The sequence below is a fragment of the Asterias amurensis genome, chromosome 14 (genome assembly GCF_032118995.1).
Source record: "Asterias amurensis chromosome 14, ASM3211899v1".
Taxonomy (NCBI): domain Eukaryota; kingdom Metazoa; phylum Echinodermata; class Asteroidea; order Forcipulatida; family Asteriidae; genus Asterias; species Asterias amurensis.
In genome coordinates, this window is record NC_092661.1 from 3831980 (window position 1) to 3857434 (window position 25455).

General features: G+C 38.9%; 1 protein-coding gene across 1 annotated transcript in view; it reads right to left on the reverse strand.

Annotated features, from left to right (window-relative positions):
* Positions 1-25455, reverse strand: part of LOC139946930 (protein C-mannosyl-transferase DPY19L3-like) — a 103463-nt gene that overhangs the window by 63541 nt on the left and 14467 nt on the right. Inside the window, exon 2 of the mRNA XM_071944716.1 lies at positions 24517-24972. Coding sequence (XP_071800817.1) covers positions 24517-24867 — 351 coding nt within the window. The 5' untranslated portion in view covers positions 24868-24972. The remainder of the gene's footprint in view (positions 1-24516; positions 24973-25455) is intronic.

Sequence of the window (25455 nt, forward strand, 5' to 3'; positions counted from 1 at the left end):
GTCCAATGGCTTTAAAAGGCAGTGGACATATTGGTAATTACTCAAAATAATTTTTAGCATAAAACCTTACTTGGTAACGAGTAATGGGGAGCTGTTAATAGCATGAAACAATTGTGAGAAACGGCTCCCTCTGAAGTAACATAGTTTTTGAGAAAGAAGTAATTTTACACGAATTTGATTTTGATACCTCAGAATTAGAATTTGAGGTCTCGAAATCAAGCATCTGAAAGCACACAACTTCGTGTGACAAGGGTGTTTTTCCTTTCATTATTATCTCACAACTTCGACGACCGATTGGGCTCAAATTTTCACAGGTTTGTTATGCATAATGTTGAGATACACCAACTGTTAAGACTAGTCTCTGACAAATACCAATAGTGTCCAGTGTCCTTAAAATTTTTTTTAAAAAGGAGTCGGCCTCTAAAAGCAGGACGCTATACATGTTTTTATTTTTATTTGGCCTTACTCCAGCAGGGGTGTCCTCCTTTCTTGGATTCTTGTAATTGAGGTATACCTAACGAGATGGAACGAGACCTCCTCACACACTTTGAGGTTGATCGACCTTTATTACCTCTTGTTGCCAGTTTCTCTTGTATGTCCCCCAGAGTACTTTGTAAGAGAAGTGTCCGTCATTTGAGTGCTAAACAGATCATGCATTATGTACTAGCAGCGGTCTCCCTTAAAGACACTGGATACTATTGGTAATTGTCAAAGACCAGCATTCCCACTTGGTGTATCCCAAAATGAATGCATAAAATAACAAACCTGTGAACATTTGGACTCAATTATTATTGGTCATCGCAGTTGCAAGAGAATAATGAAAGAAAAAACACCCTTATTTCGCAAATTGGTGTGCTTTCAGATGCCTAAAAAAAGACATCAGGCCTAAAGTCTTTATAATAATATTTGAGTGAGAAATGACCTCTTTCTCAAAAATGTCATTCAGAGGGAGCTGTTTCTCGCAATGTTTTATACTATATAAGCCGGTCTCCATTGCTCGTTGCCAAGTAACGTTTTTGATGCTAAAACAAATAGTGTCCAGTACATTTAAAGGAACACGTTGCCCTTGATCGGACGAGTTGGTCTATAAGTTGGGGCTGGCTTAATTCAGTGTTGAAAACTACATGTAATTTACATGTAGGGGAAACCTGGACTAAAGACAAACCCATGACGGGCTAGAGAAACGAATAGCTAACTGGCCCTGCTGGTAACTGATATCCGGCTTAGAAACTTATTAAAGGCAGTGGACACTATTGGTAATTACTCAAAATATTTATCAGCATAAAAGCTCACCTGGTAAGGTAATGGGGAGAGGTTGATAGTATAACTTTTGTGAGAAACAGCTCCCTCTGAAGTGACGTAGTTTTTGAGAAAGAAGTAATTTTCCACGAATTTGATTATGAGACCCCAAAGTTTGGAATTTGAGGTCTCGAAATCAAGAATCTGAACGCACACAACTTTGTGTGATAAGAGTGTCTTTTTCTTTCATAGTTATCTTGCAACTCCGACGACCAATCAAGCTCAAATTGTCACAGGTTTGTTATTTTATGCATATGTTGAGACACACCAAGTGAGAAGACTGGTCTTTGACAATTACCAATAGTGTCCATTGTCTTTTAAAAGCATTTTTGTCTGCTCAAAAGTATATTATCTCTATGGAAATGGGAAGTCACACTACAATCCAAACATTGCATATTTCTGCTATAAAACTGGACGCATCAACATTTTCCTGCACATATTTAGCACCAGGTGATGATGAAAAAACATCAGGGAAGTAGTTCCCATGGCAACGTCACCCCGCCAAAATTACCAGTGTCGGTTTCCACCCCGTCTGACAGAACTCGCGCTGGGGGGGGGCGGCGGGTTGAGGTAAGTGGAGATGCGGTTACGATCAATTGAGTCTATAATTACTCATCCAAATGTACATGATGAGCTCGCGTCTCTCGGGACAGTCAACCTAACCCATCAAAGAAGACCGTTCATTAAAGGCACTGGACACCTTTTGTAATTGTCAAAGACCAGTATTCTTACTTTGTGTACCCCAACATATGCATAAAATGACAAACCTGTAAATGTTTTGACTAAATTGGTCGTCGCAGTTGCAAGAGAACAATGAAAGAAAAACACCCCATCAACAGCTCTCCATTACTCATTACCAAGTAAGTTTTCATGCTAACAATTATTTTGAGTATTAACCAATAGTGTCCAGTGCCTTTAACATCGGCTTGAACTGCGTTTAGGGGGTGTAATGATGCATGGACACCCCCCTCCCCCCCCCCCCAGAATAGTGCAGAGAAGACCCATACAGCGTACATCGACACCCTACATATGAGGAGAGAACACTGACATAATATGCATGCGGAGAACACTCTGGTGACAAATTTCATTAACACTTGAGGGGTAGACAAATAGCCTTTCAACAAGGTTGTTTTTTTTTTTTCGTTGGGACTTCTCTTGGCGCTTTCGACGCGAGTTTACGTAGACTCTCTAGAGAGGTAAGCGCGCAATGTGTCCGGTGAAGTGTCTTGACGGGATGTTTGTGGAGCTCGCACGCATAGTCTTATCTGTTTATAATATTGTTTTTCTTTAGTGAATCTCTCTAGCTTGCCATTTTCATATTCTAATTTTTCATTCGATTTTTATTCATGATGTTTTTTTGTGGTGTTTTTTTTTTTTTGGGGGGGGGTTTGGGGGGGGGAAGGGGCTTGTGAAGTTCAACAAAATACATGAAATTTAAAACACTATCAAAAGCCTAGGCTATACATTTAATCTCTGCTTATGGTACAAAATCAATTGCCAGGAAAATGAGCCCCTCATTTGTTTCAAATCATACTCAGTGTACAAGGTGTTATTGCAATCCTTACTTGATTATATCTCCATCCTGCAAAGTTTCAAATCCTACTATTGTGCGTGTACATGGTGTTACCGCCAATCTGACTAGATTGTATCTCCACCATGCAAAGTTTGAAATCCTACACATGTACATGGTGTTACTGCAAACCTTACTAGATTTGATCGGTGTTACAGCAAACCTTACTAGATTGTATCTCCACCATGCAAAGTTTCAAATCCTACTCAGTGTACAAGGTGTTATTGCAATCCTTACTTGATTATATCTCCATCCTGCAAAGTTTCAAATCCTACTATTGTGCGTGTACATGGTGTTACAGCAAACCTTACTAGATTGTATCTCCACCATGCAAAGTTTCAAATCCTACTCATGTATGGTGTTACTGCAAACCTTACTAGATTTGATCGGTGTTACAGCAAACCTTACTAGATTGTATCTCCACCATGCAAAGTTTCAAATCCTACTCATGTATGGTGTTACTGCAAACCTTACTAGATTTGATCGGTGTTGCTGCAAACCTTACTAGATTTTATCGGTATTACTGCAAACATTACTAGATGGTATCTCTACCATGATCATTTTCAAATTCTACTCATGCATGGTGCTACTGCCAAAACCCTACTGGATTGTATCTCAATCATAAGTTTCAACTCCTACTCGTGTACATGGTGTTACTGCACAACCCTGCTAGATCGTATCCCCAAAATGCAAAGTTACAGACCCGACGTGACAAATCGTGCTGTTCTACTAGCTTAGTGCATCATGTCAACCCTATAGCAACGCATCTTTAAGGTAATCCCCGTACCCATAGTAACAACATCTCAGACATATGAACAGAGCGATGACAAAACTGCCTAACATCAATCGAAATCTTGCCTCAGCAAGCACTAAGCCTTTCAGGGCACTGCACTTCAATCGCGAAAGCAAATCTCTCTCTCTTCGGAAAAACCTCCACGGACAATAACGAAATCCCATGGAGGGCTGAGGGGAGATTGAACCCATGACCCTCTGCATAAGCGTAGGCGGCTTTACCACTCAACCACTCTCTGAATTGACCAGAAAAATCCCATGTTACCAAGAGGTACCCAGACAATTATTATGAGCAGGAAAGCTTTTCTCTTCCCCTTGTCTTTATTTCCTTCCCTAGTCCCCCAAAGCAATCTTAGATCATCATCATCTTCTTATACTATGCGGAACCCTTCTCTGGAGTATACTCGCACATGTAGAGGAGAACAAAATTAGGCATATGAGGCATACACTCTGTGGGGAGTATGTATTAATGGAAGAAACAAGAGACCGAAGCAATATCATAATGCTCCCTCTCCAAGGAACTGTCTATCCTACATGTACATGAGGTAAACAGGCAAGTTACTCATCAAAGTTAAACCTCAAGAAAACTGTGTCCAATCATGGAGGAAGGAAATATATATCCACAACTGCTTTTTGTAAAAAAGAAACCTTTTCCAGTAAACACAAAAGCTACATGTTCAAGCCATGTAGTCTTATGAATTTTCTCCCTTGTGTTCTGTACTGCCCGTTAAAGCCATTGGACCCTTACGGTAAACAGTATTGTCCAAGGCCCACACTTCGTGTATCACAACTTCTATATATCAAATAACAAACCTGTGAAAATTATGGCTCAATTGGTCATCGGAGTCGGGAGAAAATAACGGGAAAACCCACTCCTGTTTCCCCACGTTTCGCCGTGTCATGACATGTGTTTAAAATAAATCCATATTTCTCGCTATCGAGAACTGATATTGTTTTAATGTTTTCTCAAAAAGTAAAGCATTTTATGGAATAATATTTCAAGATAAGTCTTTCACCATTACCTTCTGCAAACCCTGTAAATTATTTGTAAATCTGTGAACTTGAAAAAAAAAAACTCTGTATACCGAAAGTGTATAATGGCTTTAAACAAACAGTTAAGCACACCCCAGGAATTGTGATGGAGGTGAAGCCAGGAGCCGTAGCTGCCAATGGACTACTCACGGTATTAACCAGTTAGATTTGGTGTTTACTTTGATAATTGTTCATTATCCATGGTGTAAGAAAGAATTAGAAATTAAGTTCAACTCCAATTGGCGGGCTGTTTCTGTTATGGTGAATGTCTTTTCACATTCAGTAAAAGAAAATTGACGTGAAAATTCAGCACAAGTTGGCTGGCTGTTTCTGTTCTTGTGAAAGTCTTTTCACATTCAGTAAAATAAAATTGAAGTGAAAATTCAGCACAAATTGGCTGGCTGTTTCTGTTATAGTGAAAGTCTTTTCACATTCAGTAAAATAAAATTGAAGTGAAAATTCAGCACAAGTTGGCTGGCTGTTTCAGTCTTTTCACAATCTGTTAAATAAAGTTACAAAAGCGTAGTTCAGTCAAAATTTTAGCACAAATTGCCTGACTGTTTTATGTAAGAGACTTTTCACAACATGTAAAATGAAGTTAAAAGTCTAACAATCAGCACACATTGGCCTGCAAAGACACCAAGGCATGTTCTGCTTGGATGGGCACCAATTGCAAATTTCTACTGGAGCATTTCAAGGGCACCAAGGCAGTAACCAGGGGGGGCATTGAGGCAATCACCTCTGTTGCCTCCGTGGAATCTTTTCACATTCAGTAAGATAAAGTTAGAAGTAAACATCCAGCACAAATTGGCTGGCTGTTTCTCTTTTTCTGAGAGAATGCCATTAGCAGGCTGAAAGTGCGAGCATGACAAGCAGATGATGCAAAGCACCCATCCCATTACAAATTGAGCTTCCTGTACGCTTGACGAGTAGTGAAGTGCTATAGAATGAATTGGAGTTCTTGCCGATGTTGAACCTTTCTGAATTCCCATGGGGGGGGGGGGGGGGGGGTGAGATGAAGAGGATGAATGGTCAATATCAGGATAAGGGTTTCTTGTAAATTTAGGCTCGGCTTTTTATAAAGACGTTCGCAGAAGATCTTGAACAGAAAGTACAAGCTTATCGATCGACCTTTCTCACCCTGCTGCAATCTTATTCAGTTTCCCTGAACACTAAATGGCAAAAAAATAGTTCATATTCCCAGTTCCGGCCTCTGGCATCATGATAAAATTCTATAGACCTTTCCATCGCAACATTTTAGCCCAAGTTTTGACCAATCGATGTACAAAAACTATTGGAAAGCCATATGCAAAACAAAAACGGTTGGCCACAGTTTGTAACAGCTATGTCACAAAACTTTCCAAAAATAGCACTGAATTTGTTTGGGCACAAAGCAACCAATCATGGGATATCATTTATTTCGAATGAAATTTTGCAAATTTTGTTTAATTTGGTCAAAACATCTGTTAACACGGTTCAATGTTTTGTTAACATTAGGTGGACTGCAGCATGGTTTGTTTAACAACAATGGAAGGGTCTTTACTGTAGTGTGACAGCTGGAGATGTTTACCTTTCCAACACTTCAAAACACACACTTGAAAATCATCACTTCTGACTGCCCTGTCAAACTGTTTTGCTTAACCGAAAAAATTGCACCATGTTCTCTTAAAAGAAATTGTGCCATGTTCTCCTTGAAGGACACAGAAAAAACAAATCGCGCAAAAAGGTCTTTTAACAGTGATGGAAAGGCGTCCTACATTTTCAAAACACTAACCACCCTCTGAGGCTAGTTTTAGTGTATACATTTATATAGGACACCAAAAAACTCAGTTTCAAAAAACGAAGGCACATATTATGCTCTGTCTTTAATTTAAGTTGAGGTATTTCTGCGATAAGCTCAGATATGAAAAAAACTTGCATTGTCACTTCAAGTGCTGTACAAAATTCCTTTGCACTACATCTAATGATAAGCTACAAACTCAAGGGTGACAACAATCAAATACCAAATCAATCATCTAAGTATTGCACTCTGTAAAAGCCATCATAAAATTCTACTCTCAATCGTTCATGGACTTTCTAATTGCCCCAGTAATGTCACTTACAACCACCAGCAGTAAAACCCGAAATGAAAAAAAGAGATAAATCCAGAGGTAACGAATTCTAAACCCATTACGAAAACCTGACCATGGATGAAATTGTATTCGACTGGCCTATTAATTTATGTCATCTCAAACTCGTAAATGTGCTTTAAAGGAACATGTTGCCTTGGGTCGGACGAGTTGGTCTATAAAAAGCGTTTGTAACCGTTTGTCATAAAATGCATGATTGGAAAGATGTTTTTAAAAGTAGAACACAATGATCCACACAAATTTGCCTCGAAATTGCGTGGTTTTCCCTTTACTTTGCGAACTACGTGTAACACAGTCGGCCATTTATGGGAGTCAACCATAAGCGGCCGAGCAAACTCTGTTACTTCAGAGAGAGCCGTTTCTCACAATGTTTGATGTTATCAAAAGCTCTCCGTTGCTTGTTACCAAGTAAGTTTTATGCTAACAATAATTTTGAAAAATTACCAAAGGTGTATAGTGCCTTAAAGGCAGTGGACACTATTGGTAATTTCTCCCAATAATTATAATCATAAAACTTTACTTGGTAACAAGTAATGGGGAGAGGTTCATAGTATAAAACATTGTAAGAAACAGCTCCCTCTGAAGTGACGTAGTTTTCAAGAAAGAAGTAATTTTCCACGAATTTCATTTCAAGACCTCAGATTTAGAATTTGAGGTCTCGAAATCAAACATCTGGAAGCACACAATTTCGTGTGACCATGGTGCGACAAGGGTGTTTTTTCTTTCATTAATATCTCGCAACTTCGACGACCAGTTGTGCTCAAATTCTCACAGGTTTGTTATTTTATGCATATGTTGAGATACATCAATTGTGAATACAATTGCCAACAGTGTCCAGTGTCTTTAAACAACCAATAAAGGATGATCTCAAACATATAGATATTACAGTTTTCTAATAGCTGGAGTCCATAGGAAACATAAAAGAAATATAACGAGTCTCTTACCTCACGTTAAAACATGGTAAAAATGGTTTTTCTACAGAACGCTTCTAGCCAAATTTCTGAAAAACGCGGGGTCACACAAACCTGCGTGACAAAGGAATCGTGACGTCAGTGGCGGCTATTTGGTGTGGAAAATAGCGCCCTCAGTTTGCCAAAGCTGGAGAACTGTGTTCACACCCAATTAGGGGAATATCGTCACTGGCGTCAAGAGGTCATTATAATAGATAAGCCGTTTTTGACTCTCGGCTGAAAAAGCCGCTCGGCCGGGTGCATTTTTGACTCGAGTTATTTGTTACTAAATGCACATTTTGAGAGAATAATGGTTTATTAACCGGTATCTACGATGTCTATTTGGCCATAAAAAGGTAATAGTTGAAATATTGAGATCATCCTTTATTGGCTCTTTAAAGACCTTACTAACTACTCACTACAGCAACCCGAACACCTCAATTCCATGAATAAATTTCTCAGCCCCCTATAATCCGATTCAAAACTCTACCAACTTCAGAGATGCAATCTAAATGCAAAACTCATCCAATTTATATGAGAATATTCTTTCGAAAAATCTATGGTAAAACCCTAGCACAATCCTGGAGGATGACAGTACAAAAAAAAACACTGAATAAAAATACAGCTGGTGATGTCGAAATCCAATTGCTGACAATGATTCCATCTTAAATCCTTTCACAAGTTTAAGTATTAAAAACACTCAAATCCCATAGCAAATTATGACAAGTAAAAAATACAGCTAGTGAAGTATTAAGAAATCCAAAAGCTGACAGAACTTCCATCTTAAATCCTTTACAAATTTAAGTAAATCACTCAATTCCATACAAAAATATAATAAAATTTAAGAAAATAAAAGTTACTGCTAAATAATAAAAAACAAAAAAATAAATAAATAAAAAATAACTGTGCTCCACTGCCCTAGTTTACATGTACAGCTATCCCCAACTCACCCATTGATTTTCTATAGCTGCACCATCTCTACATCACATCCAGTAAAAATTCTTATCAGCTAAACAAAGTGCGTAAAAACTGAAACAAAAATTCCAATACCAGTCGACGAAAGAAAGTCCGAATGCAACAATTCAATTCAACGCTTACATGTATGCCCAATCCAGAGTCCAGCTATCTCCGTATCGTACACTTAAGACGTAAACGCAACCCCTCTCCCACCGAAGAAAATAATGTCCACGACCATGAGCTAGTCTCAACCGAAACTCACCCGTTGCAGCTCTGAACAAATCTCGGGACGTCTAATATTCCCCAATCTACTCAGCCAAACAAATATTGATTACTTTTTCCGGGCCAGATGTCACAAACGGTCATCAGCCACTTTCACAATCGACAACGTCTGCCCGCAACGATTGGCTTTTAAAAGAGGGTGGACAGGATGAGGGGACATCACCTCCGCCGTTCACACGACCACTTCCTCCTTTAAAGGCACTGGACACTATTGGTAATTATTCAAAACACTTGTTAGCATAAAACCTGACTTGGTAATGAGCAAAGGAGAGCTGTTGATAGTATAAAACACTGTGAGAAACGGCTCCCTCTCAAGTAACGTAGTTTTTGAAAAAAAGGTAATTTCTCACTCAAATAAAGAAAGAAAAAAAGGTAATTTCTCACTCAAATAAAGAAAGATTTTCAGGCCTGAAGCCTTTTATTTAGGCATCTGAAAGCACACAAATTTGTGCAGCAAGGGTGTTGTTTTCTTTCATTATTCTCTTGCAACCCCAACGACCAATCGAGCCAAAATTTTCACAGGCTTGTTATTTATATGCACCTGGCCCTGTATGCTTCGTTTTGAAAGGGCAAGATCACCAAGGCATTTTCTCCTTGGTAAAGGGTACCCTATGAGGAAATGGTAAATTTCTACTGGAGCATTTCAAGGGCATGGAGGCAATAACCAGGGGGCATGGAGGCAATCGCCTTTGATGCCTCTATGAAATATCAGGCCTGTGCATTATGTTGGGATACACCAAGTGAGAATACTGGTCTTTGACAATTACCAAACGTGTCCAGTGCCGCTGCCGGTGCCTTTAAAAAAAAAATCTCTGCTTCCGTCAGCCCTCTGGAACTCAACACTCCCCGCTATCTGCAAAAACGTAAAAACACAGACCTTGCAGAAGGAAGTGGGCTCTCTCTCTCGCTCTCGTAAATTCTGTTAGCTTTCTCTGTTTGCTCATCAAGCAACGCTCTTCCAGGCTCCTGGGGTATTGATTTATTTTTATTTCTTCTTGGTGACTCTTTTCTAATCCGCTGTTTTCACACGTCTCCACTGCTCTGGGTGCAATCACCTTAAAGACGGTGGACACTACTGGTAATTGTCAAAGACCAGTCTTCTCACTTTGTGTATCTCAACATATACATATAATAATCAACCTGTGAAAATTTGAGCTCAATTGGTCGTTGAAGTTGCCAGATAATAATGAAAGAAAAAACACCCTTGTCACAGGAAGTTGTGTGCATTGAGATGCTTGATTTTGAGACCGCAAATTCTAAATCTGAGGTCTCGAAATCAAATTCGTGGAAAATAACTTCTTTCTCAAAAACTATGTCACTTCAGATGGAGCCGTTTCTCACAATGTTTTATACCATCAACCTCTCCCCATTACTCGGTGCCAAGTAGGGTTTTATGCTAATAATTATTGTGAGTAATTACCAATAGTGTCCACTGCCTTTAAAGGCACTGGACACGTTTGGTACATGTAGGTGTTAAAAGACCTCTCCCCTGGTGTTTCTCAACATTAAAATAACAAACCTGTGAAAATGTGGGCTCAGTCGGTCATCGATTTTGCAAGAGAATAATGAAAGAAAAACACCCATGTTGCATTACTTTGTTTGTGTGCTTTCAGATGCATAATAAAAGGCTTCAGCTGAAGTCTTTTATTATTTGACATGTTTGAGTGATAAATTACTTCTTTCTCAAAAACTATGTTTAGATCAGAGGGAGCCATTTCTCACAGTGTAACATACTATGATCAACAGTAAGTTTTCGTGCCAACAATTATTTTGAGTAATTACCAATAGTGTCCAGTGCCCTTAATACACAGAACAGACAAGCATGTGTTCCCGATATGTTAGATCGTGCGAAAAAAATAATTTTTCAAGGTAAAAATTATTCAACATGTTATAAGAAACATGTTGCCTTGGATCGGTCGAGTTGGTCTTTGAAAAGTGTTTGGAACGGTTTGTTATAAAATGCATATATGGTTAGAAAGATGATTTAAAAGTAGAATACAATGATCCACACAAATTTTCCTCGAAATTGCGTGGTTTTCCTTTTACTTTGCGAACTAACACGGTCGGCCATTTATGGGAGTCAAATATTTGACTGCCATAAATGGCCGACATTGTTAGTCGACGAGGTAAAAGGAAAACCATGCAATTTCAAGTGATACTTGTGTGGATCATTATATTTTACTTTTAAAACATCTTTCTAATCATATGCATTTTATAACAAACGGTCCCAAACGCTTTTCAAAGACCAATTCGACCGATCCAAGGCAACGTGTTCCTTTGATTTCAAAGCCAAGGAACTGAAAAGTAACAGCTGGAGATGACATAAATCTGCCATAGACATCTTGCCAGGCTTTTTAAGATTAATTTATGACAGTGAGTCATTAGGTAGAGTGCACCCATTCCAATCCTCTGATTTTTAAAGGGAGGAACGTAATACCTTTGGTCATTCTCCAAAATATTAATGACCATAAAAACCTACTTGCTAAAGAGCACTGGAGAACTGTCATTATCTTCAAGTACGCGCTAATCCTCCAATCAGATTCGCAGAATGGAGTGATGATAAAAACCTATTGCACGGCTAATATCACTACCATGCGTCTTGTGTGTTCTATGTCACACGCCAAGTTTGCTTGAAGATAAATACGTTATCACACGCGCGCTCGTGGAAATACAGAAAATATAGCGCGTCTGCGTCCCATATCCAACTCAGCCTTCGGCCTCGTTGGATATGGGATGCAGAAGCCATATATTTTTCCGTTTTCCACTCGCGCTTGTGTGATAACTTATAATATTTTAAACATTGTTAGAAATGTAGTGCGGTTTTAGAGAAAAAAATATTCACCCCAAAATATTTCGCTGAGAAATGCTCTATCAGGGATGAAGGGAAGGCACATGGTACATCATTGGTTATTGGAGGAGTACATTTTTTCCAATCATCTAGTTTCATGAAACTATATCATCACGAGATTGGTACATCATTGGTTATTGGAAAGTGCATTTATTCAAATCATCTAGTTGTCAAGAAACATATCATAAAGAGATTGGTACTGTACATCATTGGTTATTGGAGGAGTCGTTTTTTCCAATCATCTAGTTGTCAAGAAACATATCATAACGAAATTGGTACATCATTGGTTATTGGAAGAGTACATTCATTCCAATCCTCTAGTTTTCAGAAAACTATCATAAAGAGATTTGTACATCATCGGTTATTGGAAGAGTACATTTATTCCAATCCTCTAGTTTTCAAGAAGTATATAAAGAGATTGGTACATCATTGGTTATTTGAAGAGTTCATTCCAATCCTCTGGTTTTCGAGAAACTATCATAAAGAGATTGGTACAGTACATCACTGGTTATTGGAAGAGTACATTTATTCCAATTCTCTAGTTGTCAAGAAACATATCGTAACGAGATTGGTACAGATTGGTTATTGGAAGAGTACATTTATTCCAATTCTCTAGTTGTCAAGAAACATATCATAAAGGGATGGTACATCATTGGTTATTGGAAGAGTAAATTTATTCCAATTCTCTAGTTGTCAAGAAACATATCATAAAGGGATGGTACATCATTGGTTATTGGAAGAGTACATTCATTCCAATCTTCTAGCTACCAAGAACATATCATTAAGGAATGGATGGTACATCACTGGTTAAATTGGAAGACTCTGATCATTTTAGTAACAAGAAAGTTCCCCTAAAAGATTCAAAGGAACACGGGAGGTGGGCTAAAACTTTTGTCTATCTAGTTTTGGACACATGAGGGCAGCAAACATAACAAAACTTTTGCAGTTTCAACATAGAGCAAGGATCAATGGTTTTAACCAGGATCAAGGGTGCAGCAAGAGCAGTTTGTTTTGGGAAGTCTACATTTTTCTTCAACTGACAACCTCTCAGCGACTCTCCGACAACTACAGTACCAATGTTCTCGATCATTTAGAGAAGCTTAAAGGAACATTACAGAATTGGTTTTGCTAGCAAAAAAAAAATGCTGGCAGTGTAAGCACTTTATGTTATCCACCATATACATAAACTGACTAACCTGTAGACGTTCGAGATCGATCGGCCATCTGAGTCACGAGAGAACAGTAAAAAACCGATTACAAATTTTGCATAGCATCGATGCCAAAACAAAAATGAATAAAACGCTCACTGAGTGATAAACTCCAAACGCGATATTAGATTATATGAAATTTCAGAGAGAAATATTTCAAGGAATGTTTTCCACTATCATCATCATTAGACTGTGTAAGTTTTATGTAAATCTGTGATCTTCAAGATTTTTGTTTCTTACCAACTCTGTATCGTTCCTTTAAGTGAGAGAAGCGCTCTTAATTTCAAAGCAAAACTTCTTTTCTTTTTATTTTAAAACATCAAGTAAATCTGGTGCCCAGTACTTGATTTACTCTGTTTGCCAACTGTGGCTAACAATATTGACAGAGAAATTGTTCGGGGGGGGGGGGGGGGGGACACATCTCAGAAACCTGAGGAACGATTCATTCATGAATCATTTCTCAGATTCAAATGTTTTTGGGTGAAACATTACCCAAAGCATATTACTTCAAAGAGAATCATTTCATAAAGTACACAATGTAGTATCAACAGCTGCAGTGTTTCTCACCAAGTAAACTTTTATGGTCATTCATTTTTTTTAGTATTAATTACCAATTTATGACCCTACCATTGGAGTATTTCCCAATCTATAACCGTGCTTTACCAATGTATGACCAGGCCAGATACTTCACAGAGTCGACGAAGGCAATTGCCTCCATGCCCATACCTTAGTGCCCTTGATATGCTCCAGTAGCAATTTACAATTTCTTCATAGGGTGCCCTTTACCAAGGGGGAAAATGCCTTGGTGCCCTTGCCCTTTTAAAAACGAAGCATACAAGCCTGTATGAATCTATCTTTAAATATATTGCTGCCAAGCATGGAAAATTTTAAAGTACATTAGAACATCAGTCCTAGTACATTGCACTCCTTCTGTTTTTCTTGGCCAACTTCACCTCTGAAGACAGAGATGGGTTATCCAGGCCACAGAATCTACAATTGACGTTAGAAGCTACTTAGTCATGGTAGATTTTGCCCCAAAGGAATGCTTCTATTTCCTTTAAGGGGAAGTATGAGGGGAGGGGGGGGGGGGCTCTGTCAGACTGGGGATGGGATTACCCTTCAGATCAGAAGCCAGATCAGGTAATCCGCAGCCCTACTCAAAATTCATGAAATGCATTAAGACAAAATACCTGTTAAAGGGAAGGTATACGTCTGGTAAATCACTCTTAAAATTAATGGCAAAAAAAGTCTTACATGTACTTGTTTAGAAGTTACAGCAACTACATGTATCAACAGTTATAATGTAGGCCCTAAAGCATTCTGAGAATCATTGCATTTCAGATGTACAAATATCAGTTTTAACCCCCAAAATTTGATCTGAGAAAGATTTAGCTGTCAGATATGTTTCTCAAAATGTGTATTTCAAATACAGATTCTTTCTGCATGGACATTATAACTGCTCCAGATTTTTGGCAATTATCTCAAAAAGCTACCATTTAAAATAAAATGTGTGTGCATTTTTATGTAGGTTAGTTTAAAGGCATAGGCAGATCCCACATCGACATCTACATTATAGGATTAAAAAATAGGTTCCAAAACCAAAAGAAAAAGTTCACTTTAAAGGGGAGAGATGTTTTCCGTACCATTTTGGGCGTAGAGTCGCATACCTGGCTTCATTAAAATGGGAAATTGTGTATAAATCTCTGTGTCTGAACGTAGTTAATCTTGGATAACATTATTTTATCCAACATTTGATTAGACATAAAGTACAGGCAGGGTACTCCAAAAGCAAAAGTACGCATTACACAATGTACATGTATCATATTTGGCTGATACACACGCATTATGCGCTGCTGTACATTCATGTTGGCCAATATGCAATTTTATAAATATTTGTATTGTACTATTATTGTTTTTCTAAAACTAATTTCACAAATAGCATCAAAACAAAACCACGTATAATGCTCCAGAGGACCAGAGAGCACACTATAGGGCATTTAAAACCAAACAGAAAACATTTTGAAGACCCTATAATTTGTCACAGAGTGCTTGTTGAGAAAAAAAGCAAAAACTTTCACAATATTTTTATAAAAAATATCAAATCCATGCACATTTTGCAAGGTGACAGCGATACCAACCGCATCTCTTGTCACAGCATTCACAAGCAGAAACTGTATTAACATTTTGAAAAGCCACTTTCATTTTAATCTTTCTTGATAATAAATAACCTATAAATCAGCAAGACGATGACAACAACCAATCAATGACGCTACCTTAAATTTGAACATCGCCTTCAACACAATTTTTATGTTTGAAGCATGGATGAAAGGACAACAGATGTAGTTGAACCCACACTTCTCAACCAGAGAACTCCGCAAACATCACAAATTCTGTTAGTAAACATTACAGCAACTATAAACCTTCCAACTTACATTACATTAGACCAAAATCAATTTTAAGTGCTGAATAATAAATGAGGGTCGACGAAGTGCTTTTGTTAACAGGAGTAGTCAGTGTGGACAGTGACTGGGGTACAATCAACTATAGATAATAATGTTTAAGACGTACTTGAGATTATTTTCTGGATACATTGTGGAATGAGCAAGGGCGTATACTTTTCAACACCGGCTTCATACTGCATTCAAGCTTTTGCATTGACAAATTATTTCAATGTTTAAAAGCCATTGGACCCTTTCGGTAAAAAAAAAAAAAAAAAAGTTCACAGATTTACAAATAACTCACAGGGTTTACAGAAGGTAGTGGTGAAATACTTCTCTTGAAATATTATTCCATGAAATGCTTTACTTTTTGAGAAAACAGTAAAACAATATCAATTCTCGTTAACGAGAATTACGGATTTATTTTAAACACATGTCATGACACGGCGAAATGCGCGGATACAAGGGTGGGTTTTCCCGTTATTTTCTCCCGACTCCGATGACCGATTGAGCCTAAATTTCCACAGGATTGTTATTTTATATATAAGTTGTGATACACGAAGTGTGGGACTTGGACAATACTGTTTACCGAAAGTGTATAATGGCTTTAAAAGGGAACCACAAAAAAGTAACAATATATATAAGGTAATAAAAAATTTATGAAATAAGACAAGACATCTGTGTACATACGTGGGAGTTGAATTTAGCATACCAAGTGTTATTTCTAAGGAGCAATTGCAAAGTACACGGTGAAACAAACATTGGGTGGCGGTAGGGTTAAAAATCCCCAGCAATTCCCTACGGTTTCATTCCAGCAATACTGTGTAAAGGAACTATATTTAATAAACAATAATATAATCGATTTTTCTAGCGCCTAACATAAAGTTATCTCTAGGTGCTTTAACCACTTGTTGCATCTACTTGTCTCTGAGAATGTGCATCCAAACCAAAAGCAGGGATAAATTTTAATTAAAAAAATCTCAGAGTATTTTCTAATACATGTACATGTAGTAGGCCCAACAAGGGATACAATGCTTAAAGCCACTGGACCCTTTCGGTATTAAAACAGTATTGTCCAAGGCCCACACTTTGTGTATCACAACTTCTATAACAAATAACAAACCTGTGAAAATTTAAGTTCAATCGGTCATCGGAGTCGGGAGAAAATAACGGGGAAAACCCACCCTTGTATCCGCGCGTTTCGCCGTGTCATGACATGTGTTTAAAATAAATCCGTAATTCTCGCTATCGAGAATTGATATTGTTTTACTGTTTTCTCAAAAAGTAAAGCATTTCATGGAATAATATTTCAAGAGAAGTCTTTCACCACTATAGTGGACTACCTTCTGTAAACCCTGTAAGTTATTTGTAAATCTGTGAACTTTTATTTATTTTTCTGTATCGAAAGGGTCCAATGGCTTTAAATTGCAGATCAAACAAAAAAATGACAAAAGATGAACGATTTCTGATTGATAAGTATGTAACAGGTTAGACGCACCTGTTACCAATCAGTCAGACAATGTGATGACAAGTGAAACCCATTAATAGACTATTAGCCGGTCCCCTTTCAATGTCACTGGTCACCAGTTCATCTTCGGGCTTATGTGGGCTTGGTGTGGGATTATGAATCCTTCAAATATGTCTGAGAGATTTTCATAGTTGGGACCCATTCCCCCCCCCCCTCCCGATCATGAATCATGTCTTTCCAAAGTCAATGAGACACCAGGGCCCAATGTCATAAAGCATGTACGTGTAAGCACACAAGCTTGCTTATAAGCACTGACATTTCTTGCTTACCAAAAAAAGGGTCACCAGCCAATAATATCAAAGTTTTATATCTAGCGCACTACAAGGGCCCAATTTCACAGTGCTGCTTAGCGGCAAATTTTGTGCTTACTGTGCGATTTTCATTTCATAGCACTGCTAAACGGTAGCACACAAAATGGCATGCTAACCTTCCGGTACTTACCGCACAAAAATAAATGACGTCACAATGCCAATCCATGGTAAACATGCAATACGCCCAATTTTTCTGCTAACCTGTTAAACATGCTTGCATCTTAGCTAATTATTCTGCTATCCAATAAGCACACAAATTTGCTTACTGTTATAAGCAGCGCTGTGAAATTGGGCCCTGATCTACCATACTCAAGGCGCTTAGTGTCTACAGAAAGAGAGGTTCAAAGCCACCACTCTGTACATAAACCGCTACCTTTAAAAATGTCCCAAAATTATTTGAAGGAAAATCTAGAAGATCACACAAGCCAGAACAGCATTTTTCTGCTCAGAGTGTTGCTTAGCACATGAACATATTTATTCATCATTTAAAAACCACTTATAATTCTGAAAAATCATGACCATGTATACATACTTGTACATGTAGCAGGTATTACATATATTATAATGCATTTTGCTCGATTCAAACAGAGAGGACTTTTTGAGTCATGGTGTAACAGAGACACCAGTGTCACGGTTACGCGTGAAACTGTCAGCCTTTACTGCTTGGCCAACGTTTGAAGGTTTTCATTGAAAATAGCTGAATTACAGTATACCAATGATGTTTACAAATTACCCTTTGAAATTTAAATTTTCAATGAAAACCTACTAATTTATGGCAAAACAAGTCACAAATTTCACACTTCACACAGTAACTGAGACACCGGTGTCTCGGTTACAGTGTGATGAATACTTTTGGAACGTATATGAAAACAAAACGTCTCAGATTCGAGAAATTGAAGTTATTCATTAAACAATGAGCTATCCCCACCATATAAACATGCAAAGAATATATAGAAAGTACATTACATTTTGAGAAATAACACCATGTCCTGCTTTGGCCCCCTACTTTATGGAAAGACCCATTTATTCAAGTAGGGTCGGATCTTTTACTCAGTTTAAACAAGGCACTGGATGTGCCCCCAGACCATGGTTCTCATTTTACAGTCCCTGATCCTCCTGCACCCATCTCAATTCCATCCCTGAGCAGATCATTCTACCTGGGCTGGCATGAGTCATTCACTTATGGTTAAAATGCTCGCAAATTGCTCCACTCTAACTCTTGCCATATGCTTCAAATGAACAGATTGGGTTTTTATTTCTGTCTGCTGTAAAAAGAGTAGCGGTAATTTGTTCTGGGACAGTATCTGGGAACTTGAGGAAATACATTAGGTAGACTGGTCCCTGTCGTTAAGAACAGTCACTGGTCTAACAAACCCAAAGGTTTCATTGGACAGACATAATTATATGCAAGGACGCATACCGTCCAGAACGATCACGCTGATAGAACCAATATAACACGTGGTGTGCGTGCGCGTGTTGTGTATGCGCACATTCACACACACACTCGCCAGTTTGTAAACGATGTAAACCGAGGACATTCCTTATTGTTCACATAGTGTGGACTTACAGGGATGTCCAATTCAAACACTCTGTTCCAGGTCAGTGGAATAATTTTTTTGAGAGGCGAACAGGTTTTGGCAGCGACTACAGGAATGCGCCCCAATTACAATTTGAGGATGAGGCGGCTGCAGACGCAAGTCTTTGTCGATTGATAATGACGGCAAGGATGTTTCACTTTGCAAAGGGAACTTCCATTAGGAAATCTAATAAGTGTATGGAAAACTTCTGAAGGGGCACCAAGGCCAGAACCAGGGGCAACAGAGGCCGTCCCTCAGTGGCCTCCATAATGCTTTAACTCCAGGCCTCTCTGGTAAATTGTGTAACTTGTATTAAGGGCAGTGTGGTTTCCTACAGGCAACGGGCATCTGTATTAACCCTCCTACTGATATACCATTCGAAACCATTCAAAATTCACTTATGTTTACAACCCCATCGTTTTTGTACACACATGGTCCATAGCAGTACCATTTGAGCAGGGTTGATGATAAGCTGTACTACCACTCAAAACCATTCAGATGGTTTTGAGCTGTGCATACACTGTACCTGTGTGCATTACCATAGACGAATGGTTTCATATGGTCAGCAAGCTGTTTAACATAGTGTATGGTAACCTCGTAGCCAGGGACAGATTGGTCACCCCCACACCGACAGGTATCACTCAGTCATGACATAGTGGGATCCTTGATGCACCACTTAAAACAATCCTCATAGGATTCTGAACCAGCTGCACCACCATTTAAAACCATTTGGGAACCAACTGTGTGCACAGCTATCACACCATTCAAAACCATTCACTTGAATGGTTTCAAATGGTGTATCAACTTGTTACAAAAAGGCACCGATTGTAGGAGAGGGAGTATAGACTTGCACCTTGAAACATTTCAAAGGGCAACCAGGTGATGCCCAGAGGCAAGGAGGCACGTGCCTCCCTTGCCTCCGTGCAGCAGCCATACTTTAAAGCCAAAAGCAACCACCTGTACCTAGCTATAGACCCCGCAGGACCCGACAAATGAGTTGAAGAGTGCTTCCTGAAGCGGCGACATCACGTACGTACCAACGATCTACAAATGTTGCCATGTAACTAAGAGAAAAACTCAGCCACTTGGTGAATAAGCAGGAAGATGACTTCTGAAAGGGAAATCTAATATTATAAGACTTCCCCCTCTTCAGATGTTCCTTAAACTCTGAAATAACATCGAGCCATGTGAGGTTTGGCGACAAAGTTTCGGTTTGGTACAGATCGATGATGTGTTTTTAGTGTCCTGAGACCTGAATTTTTAACGGCAGTGTACACTATTGGTAATTGTCAAAAACTAGCCTTCACAGTTGGTGTATGTCAACAAATGCATAAAATAACAAACCTGTGAAAATTTGAGCTCAATCGGTCATCGAACTTGCGAGATAATAATGAAAGAAAAAAACACCCTTGTCACACGAAGTTGTGTACCTTTAGATGGTAGATTTCGAAACCTCAAGTTCTAAATCTGAGGTCTCAAAATCAAATTCGTGAAAAACTTCTTCTTTCTCAAAATTTATGGCACTTCAGAGGGAGCCGTTTCTCACAATGTTTTATACCATCAATCTCTCCCCATTACTTGTCACCATGAAAGGTTTTATGATAATAATTATTTTGAGCAATTACCAATAGTGTCCACTGCCTTTAAAAGACCCAACTCTAAACATATGTGGAGGTTATTTTAACCAAGATCAAATGTCTTGCCAGCCAAGTTGCTTCTTTATAATGCTTTGAACTCCAACCCGAATCTGGGGTTTTAAAGAAAAGTCTTGAACTCTGAAACAACATCGAGCACTCAAGAGAATTGGCGACAAAGGTTTGGTTTGGTATGGACCGATGATAAGTTTTTAGTAACTTCCTGAAACCTGAATCTGGGGTTTTAAAGAAAAGACCCAATTCTAAACATGTGGAGGTAATTACCCCGAGACGTGGTACCTCTTTTTCAAATTTTAACCAAGATCAATTTTCTTGCCAGCTAATTTGCCTCTTCAAACTTTAAACTCACTCTGGATCAACATCGAGGACATGGGAGGTTTAGCGACAAAGTGTTGGTTTGGTACCGACTGACGGTGTGTTTTTAGATACTTCCAGAAACCTCAATCTGGGGGTTTAAAGAAAAGACAGACAAAAACCCAGTTCTAAACATGTGGTTAGAATCACGGGAGACCTGGAACCTCTTTTTCCAAATTAAATCAAGATCAAACACTCTGGCTTTGCTTCTATATTCTTTGAACTTACCCTGAAACAACATCAAGGACTGGCGACAAAGTTTCAGTTTGGTTAGGATACTAACGGCGTTTTAAAGAAAAAGCCCAACTCTAATCTAAACATACCTGGAGGTTACTTTAATGGGAAGGTACACTTTTGGTAATTACTCAAAACAAATATTAACTTAAAAACTAACTTGGTAATGAGCATTGGAGAGCTGTTGTTAGTAAAAAACATTGAAGGAAACGACTCCCACTGAAGTAACGTAGTTTTTGAGAAAGAGGTAATTTCTCACTGAAATAATAAAAGACTTCTAGCAGAAAAGTCTTTTATTTCTATCTACAAGCACACAATTTCATCAATTTCTCGCAACTTCGATGACCAATTGAGCCCAAATTTTCACAGGCTTGTTATTTTATGGTTATGATGGGATACACCAAGTGAGAACACTTGTCTTTGACAAATTACCAAACTTGTACAGTGGCTTTAACCAAGAACAAAATGTCTTGTCAGCCAAGCTGCTCTTTATGCTTTGAATCTGGGGTTTTAAAGAAAAGACAGACAAAAACACATTTCTAAACATATGTGGAGGTAATCCTACAGAGACGTGGTACCTCTTTTTCCAAATTTAGCCAAGATCAAATGTCCCGCCCGCCGGGTTGCTTCTTTGAACTCACTCTGAAACAACATCAAGGACATGGTGATGTTTTGAGACAAAGTTTAGGTTTGCAACCAACCGATGATGTGTTTTTAGTCTACTTTTTTAAACCTAAATCTGGGGTTTTAAAATAAGACCTGTAGACAAAATCATAATTCTAAACATGTGGATAAAATCGTCCAGCGACCTAGTACTTCTTTTTCTAAATTAAATCCAGATCAAATGTCCCTCTGGCCTTGTTTCTTTATAACCCCTTTTGGGAGTTGCTGGGTGTGTTCCTCTATAATTCCCACGGCAACTAGAAATGCCTATAATTTTTGACCTACAAGTCAAGTACTGTCATCCAGCTAAAGTTTTTAACTTAAGGTTTTGTGACCAATACGTGCCTCTCTTAATGCATGACGTCATATTTCTTACCGAAAATGAGGCTATGGGCGCACATCCCCCATCACTTGCAGTGGCTGCGCCCAATCGCCTCGTTTTGAGTTAGCATTGTGACGTGCCTCATGCATAAATATTAAAGGCAGTGGACACTATTGGTAATTGTCAAAGACCAGACTTCAGATTTGGTGTTTCTCAACATAAGCATAAAATAACAAACCTGTGAAAATTTGAGCTCAATTGGTCATCGAAGTTGCGAGATAATAATGAAAGAAAAAACACCATTGTCACACAAAGTTGTGTGCGTTTAGATGGTTGATTATGAGACCTCAATTCTAAATCTGAGGTCTCTAAATCAAATTCGTGGAAAATTACTTCTTTCTTGAAAACTACGTCACTTCAGAGGGAGCCGTTTGTCACAATGTTTTGTACGATCAACCTCTCCCCATTACTCATCACCAAGTAAGGTTTTATGCTAACAATTATTTTGAGTAATTACCAACAGTGTCCACTGCCTTTAAGAGAGGCGTACATGTATATTATTGGAATGCGGTTTGTTTCCTTGGTAACATTACGTTCAATGCACAATTCATGCAAGACTCATCCTTAACACTTGCCAGAAATATTGTCTAGTAAAAAATGCAATGGACTAGTAAACATGGGTAGAAAAAGGAGAAATTGACAAAGGCGAGATGTGAACCTGCAACCTCCAGATAAACTTGCCGACACTCTACCAGCTGAGCTATCTAGCCTTTTCATCTAGCTTTCAAGTGCGCTATGATCTTGATTGAACTGTGCCTTATAAATTTGAATTGTGAGGCCCTATGTTATATGCTATATATTTGGTTTGTGGTAACACCATGTGGTTATCTACTTGCCAGGCAGAGTTTGTTCTTAGAGAACTGTCTTTCTTATTCTACTACCGCGGAGTAGATTGTTTGAGTGTTCGGGAGACTTCTCAATTCTGAAAAGAACTGTCCTGCTTTTTAACTATTACCCGGGCGGATGGTATAAAAAATAGGCTGGGACTGCTACTTTAGCTTATAGGATCGTAATTAACGTCAGTTCTTAAATTGGTCTCAATGTTTCGACTAGCTTGATCTACATGTAGTCATCATGTTATGCTGTTACATTATGATGGCGGCCTCCCTAGTTTGCCTTATAGCCAAGGGTCACACCAAAGCTAATGATACAACCTACATTGTATTGTATACAAATATTGACTGCTTCGAATGCTATGGTTAAAACTATGACTCCCGAGGTGATCCCGAGGCGAAGCCGGGGGAAAATAGAACGCTGCGGGGATCACCGAGGGAGTCATAGTTTTAACCATTACAAGAGTAAAAGCAGTCAACATTTGTTTTATAACACCCCAAACATTTCTAAATACTGTACTATTAAGTTACAGACTTGAATGCTACAATCCACGGACGACGCAAAAACTTTTACTGTGCTGCATGTAGTGTCGTGCAATCCGAAATGGTTACAGACTATTAATTTATCATCCTCGCACACGCAACGGATGTCTGGGTACTGCATGCCGTGTGATAGTCTCCAGACTAGCGCACGGCAAACCGATGCACTATCACACGGCCGTCGTCTAGCAAAACTAAGACATGTCATGTGACGTGCTATAAACCAATGAACAGGCAGAATATTTGTAAGGGGTGTTATAAGAACCAACAGCAGACCTTACAGGAATGCTATTTTTTATATCTCAAATATCAACCTATAAACCGCGGTGATGACACCAAATCAGATTGTGGCGCATCACCCAAAACTGTGCCACACCTTCTACAATGCCCAGCCCTTGATGAGCAGTGCTGCCTTGAAGACGTGATGGCAGCAAACAAGAAGGCTGTGAGATGCGCCCAATCCTGGCCTTTAATTTGAAGAGTAGATGATGGACACGAGAGAAGACGAACCACAAGGGAAAATAAGTCAGAAATTTGCTCAGCCAGTTTCCCTGGTTCATCAGGCCTGGAATTTCATGTTTGAGAGGGCAAGGCCATTTTCATTTTGAAAACGGTACTTCCATTGTAGAATCTTAGAGTCTATGGGATATTTTGGAACAGGGGCACCAAGGCCAAGATCAGGGCAACGGAGGGTGAAATTCCAGGCCTGCCGTCAATTTCACCAAACTCTTCCTGACTTAGGATTAATCTTAAGACTGAGAACGAGTCAAGTTCCAGAATAATAGACGTTAGGACGCGTTGAACCCATCCTAAGTTAGGACAAGTTATACTCATCCTAACTCAAGACTAGTTTCGTGAAATCGGCTGCCGGTTTGTTACTTTAGAAAAAGTATTAACCAAAAATTAAAAATTTGAAGACAAATATTGAACTTACCATGATGTTACTGAACCACAACCCGTTCTCATGTATAGTGGCCAAGTGCATCGAGAAGGTGTATCCCATCAAACTAGCAATGACCACACCCATCAGGAAGCTAACGACGGCAAAGTACCAGCCCAATGAGGCACGGTCCTCGGCTGTGATTTCCAGTTCCTCATCGTCTGACGAATCATAGTCGGAATTGGTAAAAGGCTCCTCGCCTGGTGTACCCTGTTGCTGGGTGCTTTCCCTGGTACCCTCCTGATGGTCATTGGTCTCTGATTCCCCGGTGTCCGACTTCATGATGGGAGCCCCGGCAGCACCTACAGGTTTTGGCGTGCTGTACGAAACTTTGTCCTCCACCATTTTGATCAAGTCGTCAATGTAGACTTCCCACCTTGCATGTTGTTGTACTCCTACACGTCAGCTAAAAATATCACCGTTTCATGACTACATGATGTTCTCAAATGCCTGCACAAGAAAACCAGACATGAAAATGTTATTAAAAAACTGATTTCAGTAAGTTCATGCTCAAATCCCGGGAGGAAGCAGTTCATGGTTGATGTATCTGACATCTGACAGGAAGAAGTTTGGTGTTGGTGCAGTAATGTTATTTCTTCGTTGGTTTGCGGTAACACCATGTGTGTATCCAATCTCCCTACCAAATTTCCGTTTGTTGCATATTGCTTGTTAATGGTATGCAGCTGTTGTTTGCTTATCCTGAAAATCACGTGGAAATTTGGCTGGTAATCCTGTTTTTATCAAAAAAGAAATTTCATGCTAAGCAAGTTTTTGTGGTTAGCAGCAAAGTACCCAAACCCTTTAAGAGGCACTGCACACATTTGATCATTGTCAAAGACCAGTATTCTCACTTGGTGTATCCCAACATATGCATTTAAAATAAAAAACCTGTGAAAATTTGGACTCAATTGGTCATCAAAGTTGCAAGAATAT